Source organism: Lissotriton vulgaris, chromosome 8, assembly GCF_964263255.1.
Source record: "Lissotriton vulgaris chromosome 8, aLisVul1.2, whole genome shotgun sequence".
Taxonomy (NCBI): domain Eukaryota; kingdom Metazoa; phylum Chordata; class Amphibia; order Caudata; family Salamandridae; genus Lissotriton; species Lissotriton vulgaris.
In genome coordinates, this window is record NC_141696.1 from 266,158,926 (window position 1) to 266,181,848 (window position 22,923).

General features: G+C 44.4%; 1 protein-coding gene across 2 annotated transcripts in view; it reads right to left on the bottom strand.

Moving 5' to 3' along the window:
* Positions 1–22,923, bottom strand: part of NCAM2 (neural cell adhesion molecule 2) — a 1,306,184-nt gene that overhangs the window by 528,206 nt on the left and 755,055 nt on the right. For both annotated transcript variants that reach the window (XM_086934039.1, XM_086934038.1), the window contains exon 7: positions 14,351–14,511. In XM_086934039.1, the coding sequence (XP_086790165.1) occupies positions 14,351–14,511 (161 nt within the window). The remainder of the gene's footprint in view (positions 1–14,350; positions 14,512–22,923) is intronic.

Consider the following 22,923-nt stretch of genomic DNA (forward strand, 5'->3'; position numbering starts at 1 on the left):
AACTGTTGCTGCTAATCGATTTCTATCTTATAATGTGTTATTTTTAAATATATCTGTAATCATGGTCATTTTATTAATTGGGATTGTATTTTGTATTGCTTTTATGAATTTGGAAAAATTCGAATAAAGATTTTGAATCCAATCGCCCAATTTTATGTGATCCTGCTACAATTGGGTTGGTCGGTGGAGGAGCCTTGCCCCCTTGCCAGCACCCTCAAATAAAACGATAATAAAACAGGTTTTAAGCCCGTTTTCTTATCGCTTTTTTTTATCCCCATGGACCTGCCCCCAGGACTCTGATGAGTTTTTGGGGTGTGTCCGGGAAATGACACTGCTGGTGGGGGAGGGGTAGTGCACTGTTACAGTGCACAGTTCATGACGGTTTGACCAGCCATTACAGGCCGGACAAACCGTCATGCGCACAGAACCTCTACAGAGCCCCAGCTGCGTTGCTGGGGATGGAGAGAGCAGGCACAGGCTCCCAGTCTGGCTGGGAGCACAAGTTGATGGTGCTCAGACCAATCCTGACCCTGTTTTCATGCAGCATCAGAATTGGCACATTCTGGGAGCCTATGTTCAGCAGAAGAAGAAGAAAGAGCATAATTTGGATACCCGCTATTGAGTAAGACAGAACTGACGGAACATGCCGCAGAAGTTAAAGCACCCGCTGGGAGGATACGGATCATTTTAATGTACAACTATAGACAGTGAGAGAATATTTACAATACTGCCCTGGCTGAAAATAGTAGTACGATGAAATCAAATAAAATCTGTGGAATTACTATCCCTTTAGGAGCAGGATTGACTGCCCATCTGAATCAGATACGAATGACGGTGCCATTTAACCAAGCGGCTTCTGATAGAACAGGAAAGCCATATGCTTGCAAAGGGCGTCTCCAAAACAAATCTGTGTACGAGACTATGAAAACAGACCATTCATTTATGATATCCCTTCTATTCTTCGGTATAAATCTAACCCTCAATATAAGGTCCTGAAGAAGGTGGGTGCAAATAAATATTACCCACTGAAACGTACGTCGACCTGACCTATTGCATCCCCCCAGAGGCAACGTAACCATGGACATTAAATGAAATGCTCTTTCCGTGTTTTGAAGTGTATGCCTATCAAACTGGGGGAAAACGAGTGTGAAGTATGAATACGCGAGTTTGGTAAGAAAGGTTGTGATGTTTAGTGAGTCAGTTGTGGTGTGAGACTGATCGTAGTTATAGGGTTTATTCATATAACTAAGTTTTATTACGTATTGCATTTTGAAATATTGAACCACGGTTAAATAAGAACAACCTTTTTTTCCTTTGAATAAAAACCCCCTCAAAAAATGTATGTGTTTTCTGAAAATTATATTCTATTCTTTGAAAAAATTTGGAAAAGAATGCATTTTATAAATAAATAACAATAATCCCATGTATCAAGTAGCATTGTATTTGATGTATTGATATGGGACTGCCCAAGGAGCTTGTCTAGCCAAAAGTGGAGAAAACCGGTCGAGTGGGAGTGCTCTTTAAGCGTTTGTTTCAGTTTTTTGTGTTTTTCCACCTTCTCCCAGACCTATACTTCAATTACAGGTGGTGCCTACTGTATATTACACACAATTTGGTTGGCAGCAACAGTCAGGTAAGTTATTTTCTCCAATTTCTTTTTCTTTTGTCCTCAAACCTCTCCTCTCACCTCCTTCCTCCAACCCGCCCTGCAACTTTGTCAGGGGATGGACGCTACTGTCTGCTACGCCACTCCTTTGGGACATGCAGAGAAAAATCTATAGTTGATTGAAGATTGCACTTCACATGTAGCTTTCTTTACTCTGGGCCCTTCATATAGCCTATTCATTGTGTTTTAAACTGCATGGTATAGAAGAATGAAAAACTAGATGCATGCAAGACTGGTGGTTTACTCGCAATTTTAAACGTGCAGGCGTCCGTAGATACAGCTGCACACAGTTTGGGAACTTGGTGCCATAAATGCACAATACCAAAACACTTTCCACATGTCACACTGCACTCGCACACTCAATGTACCCATACCATATCACGTTTAAGGTCCCTAACTCTCACTCCTTTTCAAATGAAATTCATACAAAGGCACAGAAACAAAATGCATAAGCTGCAACTCTGGTCCCCACACGACATCCAAACATTACACATATAGGCAACTTTAATGACACAAACTCATTCACCCATAGTACTCTCACAGAGTAGTGTGCTCTGCAAATGCACTTAGGCGTCTCGTCATAGGCATGATATGGTACATAAAATAACTACCATAGAGAGCAATAGGTGTAGTTAGTCTTCTACAATTATATATATATACTAGCAGCCCATCCCGGCGTTGTCCGGGTATAAACACGGCCACAACGGAGTCCTGTGACCGCTTAATTTTCAGGATTTTCACGCCCCATTTTTGCCAAATGCCCGTTGAATGCTGCTTCGATTGCTGTATGGCCACGCCCCCACATGCCCACCACGTAGCCCTGTAAACGCTTGTGTTACCTGATTTCCGCGCACCATTGTCCGGCTCAATGCCGCGACGATTGCTGTATGGCCACACCCCCAGCACAACGCACACTCACACACCCCCAGAAGAATGCCCCGAGCAGAACGCCCACGCCCACAAGGGACTACTTTGCCCCTAAGGTTCTTTTACCCTTCGAATGTATATGATGGCCAGCTGTATAGCCTATGTCCATCTGCTGCAACGGGTGTTGTGATTGGTGCTGTGGTTCCTGAGATTACCCGGCTCAAAGGTTTGGGCTCTCTCTATATTATATTAGTGTAGATATATATGTATATATATATATATATTGATATATACATATATATACATATGTACATACATGTGTGTGTTAGTAATATGGTTCTACAAAATGTAGCTAAGAAACTGATTTCAGTTCTGTATTACATAAGCAGGAAATATTACATCAAATATCTGTATTTTATTTATTTTCAATTGTGTAATGAGACTATAAAATTGGGAAGCCTCTGTAATAGAGATTCACTGCCCGAAACAGACTGGCCCACAATAATAAATTATACATTTTTCTCTTGTAATCTAGGAGTGCTGTGGGTATTTACTAACCCTCTCTTCACTTTCTTTCTTTCATATATGCAGATAACGACTTTCCTAAGGTAGAGACCTGTTTGGAAGTCACACAAAAAATACTCTTTTTTTAAATTAAGATTGGCCATCATCTTCTGTCTCCTTTTAAAACTTTTGCATAACATCAACTAATGTGTTTGTAACTATGTTGCTGTCCTTTCACCTACAACTAACTGCCAACAAAAAATTGGTTGATCTGCACACTCTACGGATACACATCTTTCCCTTTTTCTCCTTACCATAGATTGATAAGATCTAAGCGCATATCTAGATCTAAGGTGCAGATGAGATGCATTTACTCAATGAGCTGCATCACTAGGGTTTTAATCTGACCTGCAGGCTATGTATAGATTTATGCAGGTAGTATATTAAGCCACTAAACTTAGTATTTTATTGCAAAGAGAGAGAGAGAGAGAAAGAGAGAGAGATGCCTGCAGGTTACAGACTCTAATCTGATAAAACTGTGATGCAGCAGCACAATCAGGCAAGCATGTAATAAGCAAAGGGAGGTCCAGGCATATTGTGCAATGTCTAGGAGGATTAAATGGGTCATAGGTTGTTACACCTGTCATCCTTAGGGTGGTCATCCACACCTTTTTGCCTGCTTACCTCCAGTTTTATGCTGCATCTTATGGTTGGCCTTAAGACTCAGAGTCACTGCTAACTAGTAATAAAGTGCATGTGCTTCTTCCCTAAACATGTTTACATTGGTGAGTATCTGATTGGCATATTTAGTTTACTTATTAGTCCCTTGTGAAGTGGTATACTATATAACGAGGGCCTGTAATTTAAATGCTACTTTGGGCCTGCAGCACTGAGTGTGCCACCCACATAAGTAGCCTTTCAAACCTGTCTCAGGCCTGTCATTGCAGGTCCATTGTGTGCTGTTTACTGATACTTTGACATGGCATTTAAAACAACTTACAAAGACTGACACTCCCATTTCATCATACATTGGTAGGCCCTCGGTAACCCTTAGTGCAGGGTGCTGTGTAAGCAAAAGGTAGGACATGTACTTCTAGGTTTTTCAAGTATAGGGAGTGACACACAGATAAATTAATGTTTCACTACTGTGACACATACTCCACTCAGAGGCTAGCAGTGGGAATTTCTTAAAACACTTTCAAGCTGTAATTCCTGATTAGAAAAGAGCAACAGCATGATGTTCCATACCTTTGGAAGGGTAAAGATAAATCCTCTTTAGTGATAAAGTTGGATTTACCATTACTATCTTAGAAATGCCACTTTTAGAAAGTGGACATTTGTCTGCTCTTAACTTTGATCTGTGTGCATGCAGCTTGTCTCCAATACACATCTGGGCTGAGTGACAGCTACACTCTGTGCACTCCCTCTATACAGTCACAAACACAGGAAGGGTTGGTTTGACAGAGGACTCATCTGCATTTATCTGCATTCTGATATCCTTCCTCGGCGGGAAGTCGGACAGGGAGCTCACACTTAAATCTGAATAGGCTGTGTCCTGCACATACACATATGACTGATTACTCCCCCACTGATAGGCTGGCAGATAGGGCTGGGATGAAAGGGGACCCATGCACTTCAAGGAGTTATTTTGAAATCACCCGCCTACTTCAACGGCACATTTGGGTATAAGTACTGGGGCTCTCACTATACCAAATCAGTACACTACTGGACCTGGGGAGAGCTCTGCAGGAGTAAAGACTGCTGTGCTGTAAGGATTGCCACTTTACCTTGACAGACTGTTCTCAGGAGCTGTTTCTCTGCTTTGCTGAGCTGCCCTGCTGACTGCTGATCTATGCCCTGCCAAGGACATGGACTGGACTCATCTCACGTGAACCCAGAGTGACTCCAAGGACTTGCCTCCTGTTTTCCGAAGCCTCAGGTACACAACACACTTCCTGCTATTCTAGTGGCTCTAAATTTCAATGTTTCAGGACGAAGGCGCGCCAAAGGCAAGCCCGTCTGTGCCCGTCCGTGCCTGGACCGCGCCCAGGGCCAGGATCCCTGGCCCCCACCGCCAATGCAAGAGTACACGACGGACCTACGACACGGCCACTCTCAACGCACTCAACGCCGGCCGGAACCCTGCCTGCTACCAAAGCCACCCCGAGACGCACCTACAGACCCTTCACCTGCAGAGCCTGCTGATTCACCTGCTACCGGACCTGCACCACCCCCACCGAGTCCAACACCAACAGCAACCACCTGAAATGCATCCTGCTCAACACCCGCTCCGTCCACAGGCACGCCGTGGAACTCTGGGACCTGCTCGACGCGACAGCACCGGACATCGCCTTCCTCACCGAAACCTGGATGAACGCCTCCTCAGTGCCCACATAGCCATAGCCATCCCGGACGGCTACAAGATCACCCGGAGGGACCGCGTCAACCAGACGGGAGGAGGCGTCGCCATCGTACACAAGAACACCATCCGCATCTCGATTAACTCCGACAAAACCTTCACCGCCGCCGAACACCTGCACTTCCAGATACACACTGACCCCAAGACCACCCTTAGAGGCACCCTCATCTACAGACCACCGGGACCACACACACAATTCAGCGAAGACATCGCAGACTTCATCAGCCAGCACGCCCTTCCCTCTGCCGACTACATCCTCCTAGGGGACCTCAACTTTCACCCGGAGAACAACAACAAGAGAAACACCACCGCCCTGCTGGACAACCTCGCCAACCTCGGACTCAAGTAACTGGTGAACACCCCCACCCACTACGCCGGCCACACGCTTGACCCCGTCTTCTCATCCAGCAAGCACATCTCCTTCAGCCACGCCACCGGACTCCACTGGACCGACCACAGCTGCGTCCACTTCAGCTTCAGAAGAACTACGACCCACCACCACCCGCAACAGGTCCCCCGCCGAAGCTGGAGCAAGATCACCTCCGAGCAGCTCACCGCCTCCATCAGCAAGAACACTCCGACCAGCACAACGGACCCCAACAAAGCAGCCAGCAACCTCACCAAGTAGCTAACCGCCTGCGCCGATGACCTCGCACCACTAAAGAACTCTCCCAGCAGACCCGGCAGCAAGAAAACCCCCTGGTTCACCGACGAACTCAAGGAATCCAAGACGAACTGCTGCACCCTCGAGAAAGCCTGGCGGCTCGACCACACCAGAGACAACAGGACCGCCCTCAAGCACGCCATCCGCATACACCATCAGCTGATCCGCGCCACCAAGAAGACGGCACTCAAAGAACGACTGGACAACAACACCCATGACAGCAAGGAACTCTTCAGCATCGTCACAGAGTTCTCCAAACCTAGCGCCGGAAACAACGACAACACTCCCTCGCAAGACCTCTGCAACTCACTCGCCTCGTTCTTCCACCGCAAGATCGCCGACATACACAACAGCTTCGACGCACAGACCACGCACCCTACCACCGAACCAGCGCCCACCACCACCACCCTCTGCAACTGGACCCCGATCAGCACCGAAGACACCACCCGCACGATCAACTCCATCCACTCCGGATCACCAACTGACCCGTGCCCACACCACGTCTTCAACAAAGCCGACGCAACCATCGCACCCCATCTCAGAGACAAAATCAACTCCTCCTTCCACACCTCCACCTTCCCGGAGAGCTGGAAGCACGCCGAGCTGACCGCCCTCCTGAAGAAACCAACGGCGGACCCCACCGACCTCAAGAACTACCGTCCCATCTCACTCCTTCCTTTTCCGGCCAAAGACATCAAGAAGACCGTCAACAAACAGCTTGCCGCCTTCCTCGAGATGAACGGATCCCTCGACCCCTCGCAGTCCGGGTTTCGGGCCAACCACAGCACCGAGACCACCCTCATCGCCGCCACTGACGACATCAGAACCCTGATCGACAACGGGGAAACAGAGGCCCTCATCCTCCTGGACGTCTCTTCAGCATTCGACACCGTCTGCCACCGCACCCTAGTGAAGCACCTTAGCAACGTCGGAATCCGAGAGAAAGCGCTGGAGTGGATCATCTCGTTCCTCACCGGAAGAACCCAGAGAGTCCGCCTCCCTCCGTTCAGATCCGAGGCCACCGAAGTCATCTGCGGCATACCACAAAGATCTTCACTCAGCCCAACCCTCTTCAACGTCTACATGACCCCCCTCGCTGCCATCGCACGCCAGCACAACCTCAACATAATCTCCTACGCTGACGACACCCAGCTCATCCTCTCCCTCACCAACAACCCCACTACCGCCAGAGCCAACCTACACGAAGGGATGAAAGACGTCGCCGACTGGATGAGAAACAGCCGCCTTAAACTGAACTCAGACAAGACGGAAGTCCTCATCCTGGGATCATCACCCTCCGCCTGGGACGACTCCTGGTGGCCCCTGGCCCTGGGCACCGCTCCCAAACCAACGGACCACGCACGAAACCTGGGCTTCATCCTGGACTCCTCCCTGTCAATGACCAGACAAGTCAACGCCGTCTCATCCTCGTGCTTCAACACCCTGCGCATGCTCCGCAAGATATTCAGATGGATCCTCAAGGAAACCAGGAAGACCGTCACCCAGGCACTCGTCACCAGCCGACTAGACTACCGGAACACCCTCTACGCCGGAACCACAGCCAAACTTCAAAAAAGACTCCAACGCATCCAGAACGCCTCCGCACGACTCAACCTCGACATCCCCTGACACAGCCACAACACCGGACACCTGAGAGACCTGCACTGGCTCCCCATCAGCAAGAGGATCACGTTCAGACTCCTCACCCACGCACACAAGGCTCTCCACAACCTGGGCCCCAAGTACCTCAATGACCGCATGACCTTCTACATGCCCACCCGCCAGCTACGATTGACCAGCCACGCACTCGCCACCGTACCACGCATCCGCAGAGCCACCGCCGGAGGAAGATCCTTCTCCTACCTGGCAGCCAAGACTTGGAACTCCCTCCCCACCCACCTTCGGGGAACCCAAGACCATCTCTCCTTCAGGAAGCAGCTCAAGACCTGGCTGTTGGAGCAGTAACCTACCCCTCCCCCAGCGCCTTGAGACCCTCCCAGGTGAGTAGAGCTATACAAATGCCGTGATTGATTGATTGATTGACGTTTTTCTAGGGCAATTAGGAAATCGTGGCATTTTTGCTGTGCTTTGTGCTTCTTTTCAGTTTTTTTAACTGAATGTGCTCACAACTGCCATAAATGTTATACAAATAAAATTTAGAATATTTCATTGCCCCTGAGTGACCATAGGTCCTCTAACACATATTTAGATAATGTCTATTTTAACTCTTGATTGTTTGGACAAGCACATTTGATTCTGAAACTGAAACTAAAAGCTTGAAAAAGACAAATCCCTGTTGAATAGCATTCCAGGAATGGATTATGGTGTCAGAGAAGATATGAGAGTGGCAGCTGTGGAGCTCAAAGCCCGAAGGAAAGGGGAAACAAGTATCTATGATTCTCCAGAGACGGAATAAAGAATTTTGTGGAAGAAAAAAGCACACCTTACCTGTAGTCTAGCCTGCCATTCACAATTCTGCTCCCAGCACACATGGTGGTGGGAGGAAAGCAATATGATCAAAGTCTTGGCTGCATTCTGAAGGTGAAATAAATGCACAATGTGAACAGCATAATGGGGTTCAGTCAGAAAACTGCCTCAACCCTCAGATCAGGAAGAGAAAGTGCTCCATGTCCAGAGTCTTTCAATGCATTATAGCTTGGCCTGAGTGGGCTGATTTGATGCTCCACTCAGATACAGGAAGTCTGTAGCATTTCTCCACCCAGCTGTAGAAAACAGCCAGGTTAGAAACACCTAAGTGAGCATATCTGTTTGGACGGCCCAAGATGGCCATCCAAGCAGACATTCACACTTAGAAGTGCAGGAACCTCTCCTTCCTGTGACTCTAGCACTGCCACATTCTAAACACTCTGGCTCAGACAGCAGATGAAAAATAAAACAATAATAAAATATCATTTTATTTTTCAGCTGGTGGCTCTGAGCCGGTAGGGTGATGCTCCTCCGGATTTGCGGAGGAGCCGCCACTGTGCAAAGGTTGCCTTTATGCCAATTACTATATGCAAACTAAAAGTGTCAAGATGCACACCCATGTACACGGAAAATTTGACAGTTTACAGAAAAATGCTATACATTGTTTGCTCAAACTGCACTGACTGACCAGAATTTCTACGATTTAACTAGCTGGCATGATGACCTGCCATGCCACTACGGCGCAGCAGCGGCTGAAACCAGGCAGGATTAGTAAGGGCGGGGGGAGACGAATTAACCCCTTGCATGCCTATGATGAGCTCAGCTCGTTATTACGCACAGTGGAGCTGTGTTCATGATGAGCTGAGCTCGTCATAACTGCCGCGGCCGGCCCACGCGCGGCTAATTCCCCGCCTCTGCGGGTGTTCTGTGGGAGTGGGCGGAGCCATGACGAGTCCAGCTCGTCATGAGCACAGCTCCACGGTGCAGCATGACGAGTTGGACTCGGCATGAGTACTGCGGCGCTGCGCATGGCCCCTCCCCCTGCACCGCGGGGCAATTAGCCCCGCGTGGAAGGGGTTAAACAAAAAAAACACACTTACCTTTAAAGGCTGACTAGTGCCTCTCCTCCGTCCTCTGTCCTCCTTCTCTTCCTGTACCAGATGGCAGCAGGAGGCACCCAGACAGAGAGGCTCCCCTGACCCAATCACAATGCTGTAAACCAGCATTGTGATTGGTCTGAGCACCGTGGATTGGTGCTTAGACTGAAACAGGGAGCCTGTGCATGTTCCTGACCAGGCTGTGCAATTCAGCCCGGTAGGAACATGCAAAGTGCAAATGAACTGTTTGGTCGGCCCAAGAGGGCCAGCCAAACAGTTCATGTGCACTTAAGGAATGGACAACACTCCTCCTCTGCTCTGGCCAGACCCGCCCGCCATTGACTGCAATAGGAAAAGTAAAATGATAATAACGGTATGTTACTATCAGTTTATTTTTGCTTTTCAGCAGTGGCGCAACGCTCCTCCATCTTAACGGAGGAGCCGCCACTGCTGCGACGATGATATTGATATACATTTTAAATCGAATAAAATGCGCAATGAATTCCTTCAAACTGAAGAAACTTTCCCAGGCGTACATACTGAGGTGTCAAATTCAGACTAAAGCCTTCCCTGCTTTGTTATGTCTGGCTACAAATCTGGTGAATATAACAAGGTGAGGAAATCTTTCTATAAGACATTTCAAATCGGATTTGAAACCTACTATTTAAAGTTCAACGATACAAAGAAAGAGTGTAATGGTAATTATATGAACATTGCTCCACAACAGCATGGATTCAGCAGAAATAGTTACAATAGAAATATGCAGACAGTATGCAAGACCTTGTTAAATCATTGTGCATGAAAAATGGCAGCAAAATCGTCGTTAATGTTTGTAGTATATGGTGACTGGACATTAATTTGATACATATACTTCAGCTGTTCAGAGAGTGGATTATTTAACAATTTCTTAGTTCTAGCTGTAGTTGTGTTACACTGATAGATCAGAAATTAATGTTAAAGTCTGGCATTTTAGATTTTGATATCTTTCCAGATTATTTAAAAAACTAAAAATCATACATGACAGACATACATAGCCTAATTAGTAAAACAATAGGTGCCATTGCCTTACTCAGGAGGTAAGCACAGTTTGCACCAACCTCTGCCCCTGCCAGCGCTGCCCATCACAGAACCAACACTACCATTAACCATCACACTCCTACAAGTGTGACAATTCGGAGTAATCAAGGCCCCCAAAGCAATAGAATGGTTTGGCGGCAGTTATTTGTTGTTTTATTGAAATAATAATCAACTGTTGTTCTCATCTTTAAATTACACATACTTCGCCAATTTGTTGCAGCTGTCATAAGTGTTGGTGTTGACAAATAAGTGCCTATGTAAGGCACCTGAAACCACCCGACCAAATTAAGCACTGGTCAGCAGACTTCAGCCACTGCCATTCTTAATTGTCTTTCACATTTTGCTGGCACCCAACAGAGCATACAGTATAGAGTAATGGCGTAACCCACTTTACCCTTTATGTACCTTCACTTTGAGCGACTGCACAAAGCTTTGCCCACTGTTCACAATGGCCTGAAAATCGTTGCACTCACATTAGCAACAAAGTTGGCAAAAAGCGTGTTTTTTCATTTTGTTTTCTTTTAAGAAGTTTGAATACCAGCTATTAACTTGTCTGCTCCTGGGTGCCCAGTTAAATGCTTATTGGATTTCTGGCTTCTTCTTAAACTTGCAGTAATGAAGTTACATTGTAACATTGTAGCACATTGTGATTCGGTTAGGTAGTTTTTCATTCCTCTCTCCTTCACCAATGATCGTAAAATGTATAAAGCAACTGGAAGGCTTGCTATCGAAAAAACATTGATAGTGAAACAGCCACATCAGTGAATGTTTTTATATTTAAAATTTGTAACACAAGCATATGGCAGTGATAGAGAATCTTATTTAGATAAGGGAGTGGTTTAAGGAAAGCCAGTTCTCGCTCTGATGGATAAAAGAGTTAGTCATTTTGGATTTAGGGCTTGTGGAAATTTTAAAAGTAAAGCAAAGCAGAAGTATGGTAAAAAGTAGATGTGTATAAGACAGGACAGTAGATTGGAGAGCTAGGTGGGGATCGCTGGCTAAGTCACAAAGGAGGAGACAGGTACCTCACCACCTCCCCAGACTTCTGCTGGCATTGAGGGGCAGGAACTGCTCTTTAAGGTTCAAGTTTGATTGCTTCAAGAACTCAAAAATCAGAAGGACCCATTACATCAAGATGTTCAAGTTGACCACTGAGGACTGGATGGGAGGTTTAAAGGCCCTGCAGATTTCCTGCACTAGAGTGTATGCTACTATGGTGCCTGCTGTCATTCTAAAAGACAGCCTTGCCTTGCAAGGTGCAATTAAATTGAAATTATATGGAAACTCGACTTTGGATTTAAAGGTTCTTCCAAAGTATTAATCTACCTTATTTGTACGTATAAATCAACCCTAAGATCTCCCCTAGGTGCCCCAGGGATAGGATACATTTTAACTGTAAGCACGGACTTTATAAAATATGTTTTATGAGCCATGGTGAGGGAAAAACTGCCAAGTTCAATTTTCCCTGTTGCAGTGATTGGCTCCATAGGCTAACATTGTAATATATTATTGAAGTACACAAATTGTAAGGAGCCATGTAAACAATATACTTCATGATGTCAAATTAATAGTTGAGATAAATCCAACAACTTGCCTCTGTTGAATTTGTCATATCTTCTACAAGAAATGAGTTATGAAACTTTCTCTTCCATGATTCAAAGTTCAGCTTTGCAGGTGCTCGCTCCTGATTGGCCAGCTTCTTCCTAGGCTGTGCCAGTGCTGCCTGATGAGGTGTAAAATGTCCTATCAGTGGACACAATAGGTTTCCTGTGAGTGGAGAAGTGCAAGCTGCAGAGCAGATGGCAGGAAATTGGTGGGGGTAGCCAAATTGATTGTAAAAGATAGAATGACACTTTAGAACAGAGCAGGCCCACTCCCACATCCTGCTTTTTCAGCCACACAGAAGCCTCTGTAATTAATTTAGGGAGAGGGTTGGAAAGGAAATGTTTAGGAAAATTAGCCACACCAGTAGGTTGGGTTAGCCTGATACAGCTTCTCTAGAGAGACTTTCTCATTGTTGGATTTCGATAGAATGGTGCTTTCTGGTACAAGAATATGTACACCTTGGAGGAAGTGATCATACACCTGGGTGGTACCCTGCATTCCATTGGTATTGGGTGCCCCCTTGCTTGACACCTAAAAACCATGTATAAATATGGGAGAGCTGCATAGTTTCACAGATATGCTGCCTGAAGAGACAGGAAGACAAAGGACTGCCCTGCTGACTCCTTAGCCTGCACCATGAGGACTGAACTCACCAGGTTTGCAACTGCTGCACTTAGTGAGAATCAGCACCAGAAGGATATTTCCTGACTCTGAAAGTATATGGAGTGGACTACCTGCAAGCCACAGGTTAACAGAACCCACCAGCATAATTTCCACAAAGAGTCCCCATCCTGGATTGCATCCATTGGAAAATTTAAGTATGTGGCCAGGTGCATTGTGTAAAGTGTAGTCCAGACATCCCAAGGACCACCTAGGAGATCCATACCACCCTTGGATTTGTGTTTTGGAGACATTTAACCCTCAAGAGAAACTTCAGGAAGAAGTTACAGAACTTTGGAGCTACTTTTGGAAAAATCTCCATAAGGTGACCGACTTGATGGCGGGAGTTCAGCCAGCTACATTCAACCACAAACTGTCCTGGATTTCAGGTTCATCCTACTGAAAGCACTGGAGCTCCAGACTTCCAAGATATGACCAAGGCCTAGCAGAATGTCAGGCACGCAAATATGCACCAAATTCGGCCTGATGACGTACCTTGCTAGATGTCGGGTGAAAAATCACTAGAAAATTGATAACGTGTGAAGGTAACATTTTGAACGAGGCCTCACGCATAGTGTATCAACCAGGCCTCCATTTCTGTCAGCCTCAAACTTTGACTTTGTCCCGGTCAAGCATGACCAGATGTCCCAAAGTAGTGCTATAGGTTTTTAGGCACCAGAAAGTGTTTATTCTATAAAAAATCATATCTCTGGTTCCCTACATTGGAGTTTTGTCATTTTGTTGTTAATTTGTTCATAAAAATAAAATATATTTTTATAAATTGGATTTGGATTTTTATTGTGTGTTGAGTCTTACTCATTTAATGTATTAGTGTTTTTAAAATCTTTACACACCTGTCTCCTAAGTTACGCCTGTCTGCTCATTTCCAGCTGCCAAAGTTTGAGCAAGGGAATAATTTATGGAGACCTTGACTGACCTTATTAACTCCATGGCTGCTAGAGCAATTCCCACTGGGTGCTGAAATATTCAGAAACCCATGCTCCATGACGAGCTCAGCTCGTCATGAGTGTATGAGAGGTGTACATCATGACGAGCTGAGCTCGTCATGAGCGTCGAAGGTGTTAATAGTGGTAAGTCACTACGTATCACTACTAATATTCCACTTTCCAATACAGAGGTGTCCAGAGGTTTAATTGTCTACTCTTTCACAGTAACTATGAGATATCTACCAGCCTGGGCAACAAATCCATGTCACTGACATTGTTCTATAATGTACAATTCTGTAGAAAATACGTGGAATTTTGGAAATGTAACTGTGCAGATAGTAGTTTTCACGAATTATCTCAAAGACAAATATCTTGCATTATTAACAAAACAGAAATATTAATATGAATAGAACTTACCAAACACTTGGAGAAATATCTCCCTTTCTTCAAAACCTGCAACGTTTGTAGCTCTACAGACATACAAACCACCATCACTACTTATGATGTGTTTGATTGTTAATTCAGTGTTACTTCCTCTCAGTGCATATTTCTCACTCTCTTCAATAAGTTTTCCATTCCTACACAAGGGAACACATAGGTATGTGTTAACGTGTTATTCAGATTTCACAAACTGAACTGCTGTTTAGGAACAAACTGACAATAGTGCAGATTTCCAACAACTCACTCAGACAAACAAGACAAGAGCAAAATGTCAATGGCGTTTGGGAACATTGGAACATTTTATGCTAAACAAAGATTGCTAATAATTGATCATTGTGATATACACATATATCGTTTTGGTAAACATGCCAATGTGGCTTTAAATCATATACATTCATGTACTCGGAAGGTTCTTTGACTGCTTTCCACTATTTCTCAAGAATGTTCACTTTACATGCATATAGAATAGCCTCCAAAAATTCAGTATGTCCATCTAATGTAGTCAATTATCATCGACAGGAATGAGAAGAGTAATTTTACATAGGTCAATCATACATTTTCAGTAAAACATTTACCATTGTTCTTAACAGAAGGATATACATACGCCATCGAGTAGAAAAGCCCTTATAGAAAATACATACAAAATAGACCAGAAAAAAAAATGATGTATGCCTTCCCTCTCACGCCAATTCCCAATATTACCTCAGATGACACCTTTGGAATTCAAAATGACATCTCTCGCTCAGCATTATTTTATACTACTCATCAATGAAATCGTCTTTTCCAAAATCTAGGATGATGTCCTTGAAGTAGCCCAGTATGTCAAGTCATGCCTGCTAGAAGTTTAGGAGCTTAGCCTAGCCTTTCAGACAGTGGACCATGACACTGAGCTTCAAATTCCTAATAAATTCAACTCAGCATCATCTTATTTAGCTCCAACCATGTCTTGTTTCACCAGGTTGATCTATTCAATAATTGCCTCTCTCTTCCTGAAAATCCTTGTGAATCCCAGCTTAGCCACCAGGATGATGAAGCAGAATTTTAAACACGCATCATAAACAAGAAACACCTTTACCAGGGCCATTGAATAATGGATGCCAGAGAGCCATATCAAGCTTATTAGATCCAAAAATGAACTTCTGTTTATGAACAGTAAGGCTTAGATAACCTCGTCAATTTCCAACATTCAGGCAAATGTCTGTTTGCATAGGTGTTGGAATTATGAGATTTGATAGACAGTCTAATTTTTTTCCATGATAAATTTCAGCAGTGAAATATTTCGAAATTTGCTGGGTAAACAATGTCTGGTAAATACCGGGACATGCAGACTTTGATGCTGTAAGCGGGCAACATCTGCATGTTATGCCCCATTGCCATGGGGAAAATAGTTATTGGTGTTATTTAATGCATCAGATAAATAACAATCCCCAGGTGTAATATTGATTGTCTGTGAGAACTAATCCACCAACTATTTAAGCACGTCATTGAGCCATAAATGTAAAACCCAGCCAACTACTCATTGCAGATCTGTCAATCAACGGTGCCATAAATTCGAATGTTGCACTTGAAATAACATATTCCACAGAGCCCAGAATAGGAAATGATTGTAAGATCTGAAAAGTACCTCCATGTGTTCTGCACCGTAGGTTGATTGAATGATAGCAGCACCGAAATGTGAGCCAAGGATTCTTAGGCAACTACTTTATTCTCTATTTCGGTATTCGGAAGTGAAAAAACAAAAACAAAATGAAAGCATCCAAATGTATTCATTTGCCTATTCATTTATTTGGATGGTTTATATCGGCTCATGGATACCTCAGGTACTGTGTACTTCAGAACAAAGTACACAATTGAGGAAGACGAGGAGTTCAGTAGTCTATAGGGCATGCATGCTATCCAATAATCCCCAATCACCAGCATGAGGCTTGCAATTTAGTCAATTTTTATTCAGATTAATTTATACTGTAGGTGATTCCTCCTTTAAAAACTTGTTTTACAGCATTCTAAAGTTTTAGATCTTAATATCATAGGGAACTGCGGCTGTGTTTTTACTTGCAAGGTGTGTTGTGTAATGCGATGTAAAGTAGCTGAACAGAGATCACTGGTTGGGATATAGGTAGAGACAGGATTCTGCATGCACCATGGGCCGTTTGCCCCATATGTGATGTGTACAACGGAGATAATGTTGAATGTAAACCTCTCTTGAGCCAATGACGTGCTTTCAATACTGACTTTACATGTTCATGCTTTTTGAACGTTTAGTTACAATCATGCTGCATGGTTCTACACTCTGTACCTTGTTCTGATCTGGTTTTTTTTTCAAAGTCCTGTATGTAGTGCATTTTAATAGCCCACACATGCCAATAGCAATAGGCGTTACGACCTTTAATGAGTTAAGGTCATCTTAAGGACCAGGTTGCTGTTCGGTTCTGTGCTGAGCTTAATGTTGATCCATGGAAACAAATGAATGATTCCTGGGAAGGAGGAGGGACCAAGGGCCGGGGTGCAGCAGTGAGCTGATAAATGAGTCTGCTTGGAGGAGCGTGGACTGTAGTAGGTTTTAGCGATCCAGTAAGGAGATAACAATTGCCTCTGCGGTAGGGCCGACCTGGTGTCAAGTGGTGGGCGTCCGGCAGCTGGAACATGAGTGTTCCCCAGGATTGACCGGGGGTAAGAGGTCCGGACTGCACTCCACGTTCTTCCAAGCAGACTCATTTATTAGCTCACTGCTTCTTGTCCTGAAGATGACCTTAACTCATTAAAGGTCAAAACGCCGTTGATATTTCAGCGCAATCATTGGCGCAAATCAACTGGTCACGAAATTGTCTATCCCTTGTAAAACAATTCTTGTCAATATCAATCATGAACCTGAAAGTACCTTGTATATATTATTATTTGTGTTTACTCTGTGCCGATCTTCACTGTGTCACTAGTCACATGCGCTGCTCACCAAATGTCCCACTTGCACTCATGTGCACACGTTTTTTCGGGTTACGCCCACATTTATTGTAAACAGTGCTGATACTGATCCATTGCCAATTATTTCTCTTTTATACAGATTGCTTTGTGCATCTCTTACCTATCCTGGAGTCTCTTTTTTCTTTCTTTGCAACTTAATGTGCATGTGTACTACTACCAGCATTTTAGTTACAATCATTTTATTGACATTTAGAATCCAAATTTATTTTCAAATGATAACAAGCAACTTAAATCACCTCAGACTCCTCCCCATGGAACAGTCGTTTTCCTTTCTCTGGTGAGTAAATATTTAATTCCTTCTATCAAATTTACAAGCATTATTGAGAGCACTATTAATTTCAGCCTTGTCCCACATTACTCACAGTATCTACCAGTCTCAGTGTTTGTAGTCTCTTGTGGTAAGGTATGTGGAAACATTTGTGGCAAACATTGAAATACTCTGATCAAAGTTTCTGATACTGTTTTCTTGTCCAAGATCTCATGAGCTAACCTTTCTATCCCCCTTTTTAACCTTTTGTACCCTTAACTAAACCCCGACGCCTCTATTTCTCACCTGCACTTCCAGAATGAAAGGAACACTTACTCTGCCACCTGTAGTAAAAAGAAATTTGTTTTATTTTAGTGTTCTAATGTGGGTAGATCTCCTAAGAGGGTGTAACATGCAATCTCACCAATATCTTATAGAAATGGTTCATATCTGAGATGAGTGTTTTAATCAGTTTTTCAAAAGCTGCGAGCAACATAGATCCTCCCTCTTTTATTTGGGGTTGCATGACCTAGCTCCTCCCTGTACGTATCAGTAGCATTCCTGTTTTTGCAACCCAAATTCTTCCCTAATTTGCTGGAAGGTGTATATCTGGTGTTTTTCCAACATGTGAACCAAAGTCAAGTGTTATATCAAACCACTGAATGTTTTTTTTATTTATACCTGGGGTAAAATGCATATTATTCAGCAAGGAGGTAAATATGGCTAAGTATGAAGTCAAACAAAAAATGGGGCAACAAAATATCTTCAACCTGAAGGTGGAACTTCACCAATGGCTTAAACATTACTTCCACAAGATCCCAGCCCAACCTACCTTCCCCGGGAGTGGATTAAGACCTCCATCTAAATTCAATCCCCCAACACACTTGATGACTCATAAAAATCCTTCCCTACGAACATGTAGTGATGCAGGATATTAACACAACCCTTTCTCAACGCAAATATGTGAACTGTAACACCACAAAACCGGAACGCTTAGCATTAGAGTCACTCAAAAGTAACAGGAACATAGTCATCAAACCAGCCGATAAGGGCGGGCCATAGTCATACAGAACACCAAAGACAACAAACAGGAGATTCATTCCCAGTTAGGAATCAAGGGAAATTACATGAAATTGAGAATAGACCCTACCAAAAAGGTTAGTGAGATCATCAAACAGACCACCCTCAAATGACTAGAGCGAGGGTTCCTGACGAAACATGAATATGAGTACCTCAACAATTACCACCCCTGGACACCAACCATATACACTCTTCCCAAGATACTCAAACAGATGCAGGACCCACCGGGGAAACCCATTATCTAGGGTTGGGGATCCTTACTGGAACCACTACATAAGTACATAGATGTGTTCCTCGAACCCATTGCTGAGAACACCACTACTTATCTCAGGGACACGATGCAGATGATCCAACTACCGGGCAACCACCCATACAACCCCAATACCAATCTTCTTGCCACAAGAGATATAACTGCGTTATATACCGATATCCCACAAGGCCCTGCCTTAGCGTGCATGAAATTCGCACTGGACAAATGCCCTAGACCGCATCTAGTCCCCCCAGAGTTCATTATTGAACTTCTTGAAATCGCAATGACCAAAAACTTTTTCTGTTTCCAGGGCACGATCTATCTACAAACCAAAGGCGTGTCCATGAGGCCCAGCTTTGCCCCCAATCTAGCCATCATCTTTATGGACGAGTTTGAACACACACATATTCTGAACACTTACAACCCATATACTCAGTGTGTGGAACTATGGCTCCGCTATATAGATGATGTGCTTATTTGGTGGAAAGGGGATGAGGAACAATTGAACGATTTCCACACTTGGCTTAACACACGTTCCAATGATATTCAATTTATGTTGGAGTTTGACAGGTCATCAATAAATCTTTTGGACATTACTATAATTTCAGAACAGGAAAGATTGTACACGAGTCTACATAGAAAAAGCAGTGAGCGTAACACACTCCTGCGGTACTCCAGCCATCATCCATGCAACCTCAGGGATAACCTACCTTTTGGACAATTTCTAAGTATGCGGAGGAATTGTTCCAAAAAAGAGGACTACTATCTGGAATTAGCAGGATTAATATTACGCCTCACAGAGAGGGGATACCCCATCAGACTCCTCAAAAAGGCACGTAAACGTGCGTGGTTTACCCTCAGAGAGTTCCTTCTCACACCCAAGAAAAAACGCATAGTATGCGTCTCAACTTTCTCTACCAAAAGTATCACCATCAAAAAAAATCATTAACCAACACTGGCATTTGGTTGCGGATGAGCTAGGAGACATTCCCCACCACTACATGCCTTCAAAAAAGGCAAAAATGTGAGGGAACATGTAGGTAAATCTCTGTTACCCGTAGCAGACAGAACACAGGCAGCGACATTGTGGGGGATCCCACCAGTCAAGGGGCACCACAAATGTGGCCAATGCAAGGCCTGCCCCATGGCAAATGAAGCCAAACAATTGACCCAAACAATCACACCCACATTCTGAAAGATCACAGCAACTGTAACACATCAGGAGTGATCTATGCCATAACATGTCCGTGTGACTTCATGTACATCAGCCAAACGGTCCAGAAATTGAAAAGCCGGATCCTACAACACTGCAGCAGCATACGATGTAGGGTCCAGGGAGCCCCTTTAGTTGACCACTTCATCACCTTTGGAGATACTCCTGAAAGTCTGAAATGGTTTATAGAGAGGGTCAAGCCCAACCCAAGGGGTTGTGACTTCGCGAATATCTTGAACATCCGCGAATGTAGGTGGATTCACCTCCTTGACACAGTAGCAAGGGGCCTCAACGAGTATGAGGAGATAAGAAAACAGGTGGCAGCACTCAATAATGGCAAAATCTCAGACTGCTACTCCGTTCAACCAGTTTAATTCAGCTCATTTGTTAATCAACTGTAGATCTACTGTCATTGTTTTAATGTGTAAATAGGGTATTTTATGCGTATTGCACTGTATATTTATTATTTGTCCCATCACTCATCATGCACTTGTTGCAGATTACAACAAGGATAACCTACATTGCATTGTTACTGATGGCCTCATGTTGCACAATGTAAAATAACACACCAATGTATAAATACATATGATTACAACAAGAACAAGTCATCCACATTACATTGTTACTGTTCGCCTCAGTTTGCACAATGTAACAAACCAATGTATAAATGCATGTAAATTGTATTCCTGATGCGTTGTGGGATTAACACTGTATATATGTCTAGTTGTAAATACAATTACTGGGTTCGATCCAAGTAACAAGATCATTCCTTAATCGAATATCGGGTCACAGTCAGGCTTCAAGTCAACCCACTGCATCCGTCCTGAATGACATCGTCACAAGACTTAGAGCCTATTAGGATGGTGGACGGACCTGCGTCCGTCCGCCACCCCCGAGGTGGAGGGACCGTCTGCAGGGGCAGCGGCAGTCCCTCCATACCAATTAGGATGTGACCACCAGGGTGGCGGTCACATCCCGTATCTTTAACCTTGTGGCGGGTGCCGCCACAAGGTACAAAATGTATGCTTTGCATTTACATGCACAAAGCGGCAGGCACTGCTCGGTGCCTGCCGCTTTGTGCATGTAAATCCAGGGGGTTACCATAGGTACCCCCCATGTGCAACCCCCACCCCCGACACCCTGGGGGCCCGCAAGGGCCCCCCCAGAAACAAATCTCCACATGCTTTTCCACAGCAGAAAATCCGCCGTGGAAAAGCATGTTTGCACACACATGCTAATTTGGCTGGCATTGCGGCCAACACCCGCGGATCAGCGGCGGACGAACCTGCCGTCCGCCGCTGCTCCAACGGCCATCATAATCTGGCAGTGGGTGTTTTGAAGGTCCGCACCTGTGAATCCGCATCTTCCGGGCCGGCGGTGGCTTCCACCGGCCCGGAGGATGCGGATTCACCGCAACCATAATCGACCCCTTAGTCTTCCCTTCCTTTCTACTCAATGATCACTGCGCGAGTAGCATGAGCTCACACTTACGCAAGCAGAACGTTCCACTGTCCTCGTGGCACAGGGTAGCCTTTAAATAGTCCGGTTCTCCCGCCTTTTACCTCTCAATTGGAGTTCGGGAACGGAGACTGACGCTTCAGGTATTTGACTCGCGGCATGCACCTTGCTTCCTCTGGAATCTATGCCCATTATTTAAGCCAGACAGCACTGTGATAGTTTTGTGTTTATTTGTTTTTATTGCAGTTCTTGGCATTCATTGCCTATGGAACAGACTTCTAGCGGTGTGACCACCCTTCAACACGGGTCAGGGTTGAATTCTGAATATCACCCACTGAATTAGGGCTCACCTTTAGCAGAGGATGCATGCTTCCTGCACTGGTACCAGTAAGGATTAGACTGGTCCCATCCACAAAACATTACGGGTAAGCCCCATTAACTAGCAATAGTGGTTAACTTGTAACTTGAATGTGTATTATCCTGACCGCCTAATTTATTACCTATATAGATGTGACATACGGACACCACATCCCCCAGTTGGTTGCCCTCCCCAGTCCTGAGGAAGACCCGTAGGCCGAGGCCCCAAAGTACCATCCGTGCACCAAGTCGGGTAGAAACGTCAACACCTATACCCATTGAACCTAGACCAAACAACCCCCATCCATGTCATGCTAAAGAATGATACACTATTGGATTATGTAAAATATGTAAATAGACCATGTACACTATTGATACTCCTAGGCCAAGTCACTCAGATTGATATTTCTCTATCAAACAAATTGTTGAACCATTTTTTAAATCCTTCTTCTATTTTTACCTGGGATCCTTCCCAGTCACCACCCTTGAGCACCCACTCCTTTGCATGTTTCCTTGGAGCAACCACTCTGAAATGTTGTTCTTTGTAAATATATGAATGAATGTAAAGTTTACAACTGCTTTTCCAATTATAACTGAAAAAATTATGTTATTTTGGATATCTTTGGCTGTTGCACATTATTCTTTGTTATGTTTTAAATACTATGAGCGGACAATTCATGAGCTCAAAAGATTGATTTGCTATAATTGATTTATATTACATAAAGGAAAGGTTTTAGGATACTTGTTTTCCATATCGGGTATGAAGTCAAAAGCTATCCTGCATTTGCAAAGTGATTTATGTTGCGTTCTAGGTATCCATGCAGCCTCCTACATGGATCTGCTGCAAAGTGTATGATCACCACAGCACTGTTACTTTTGTGTTTCTACATAGGACAATTCAAACAGATAATATAAGTGGGAAGGTTGATAATATTTCAAAAGGTGTTGTATGCCCAGTCCTACCC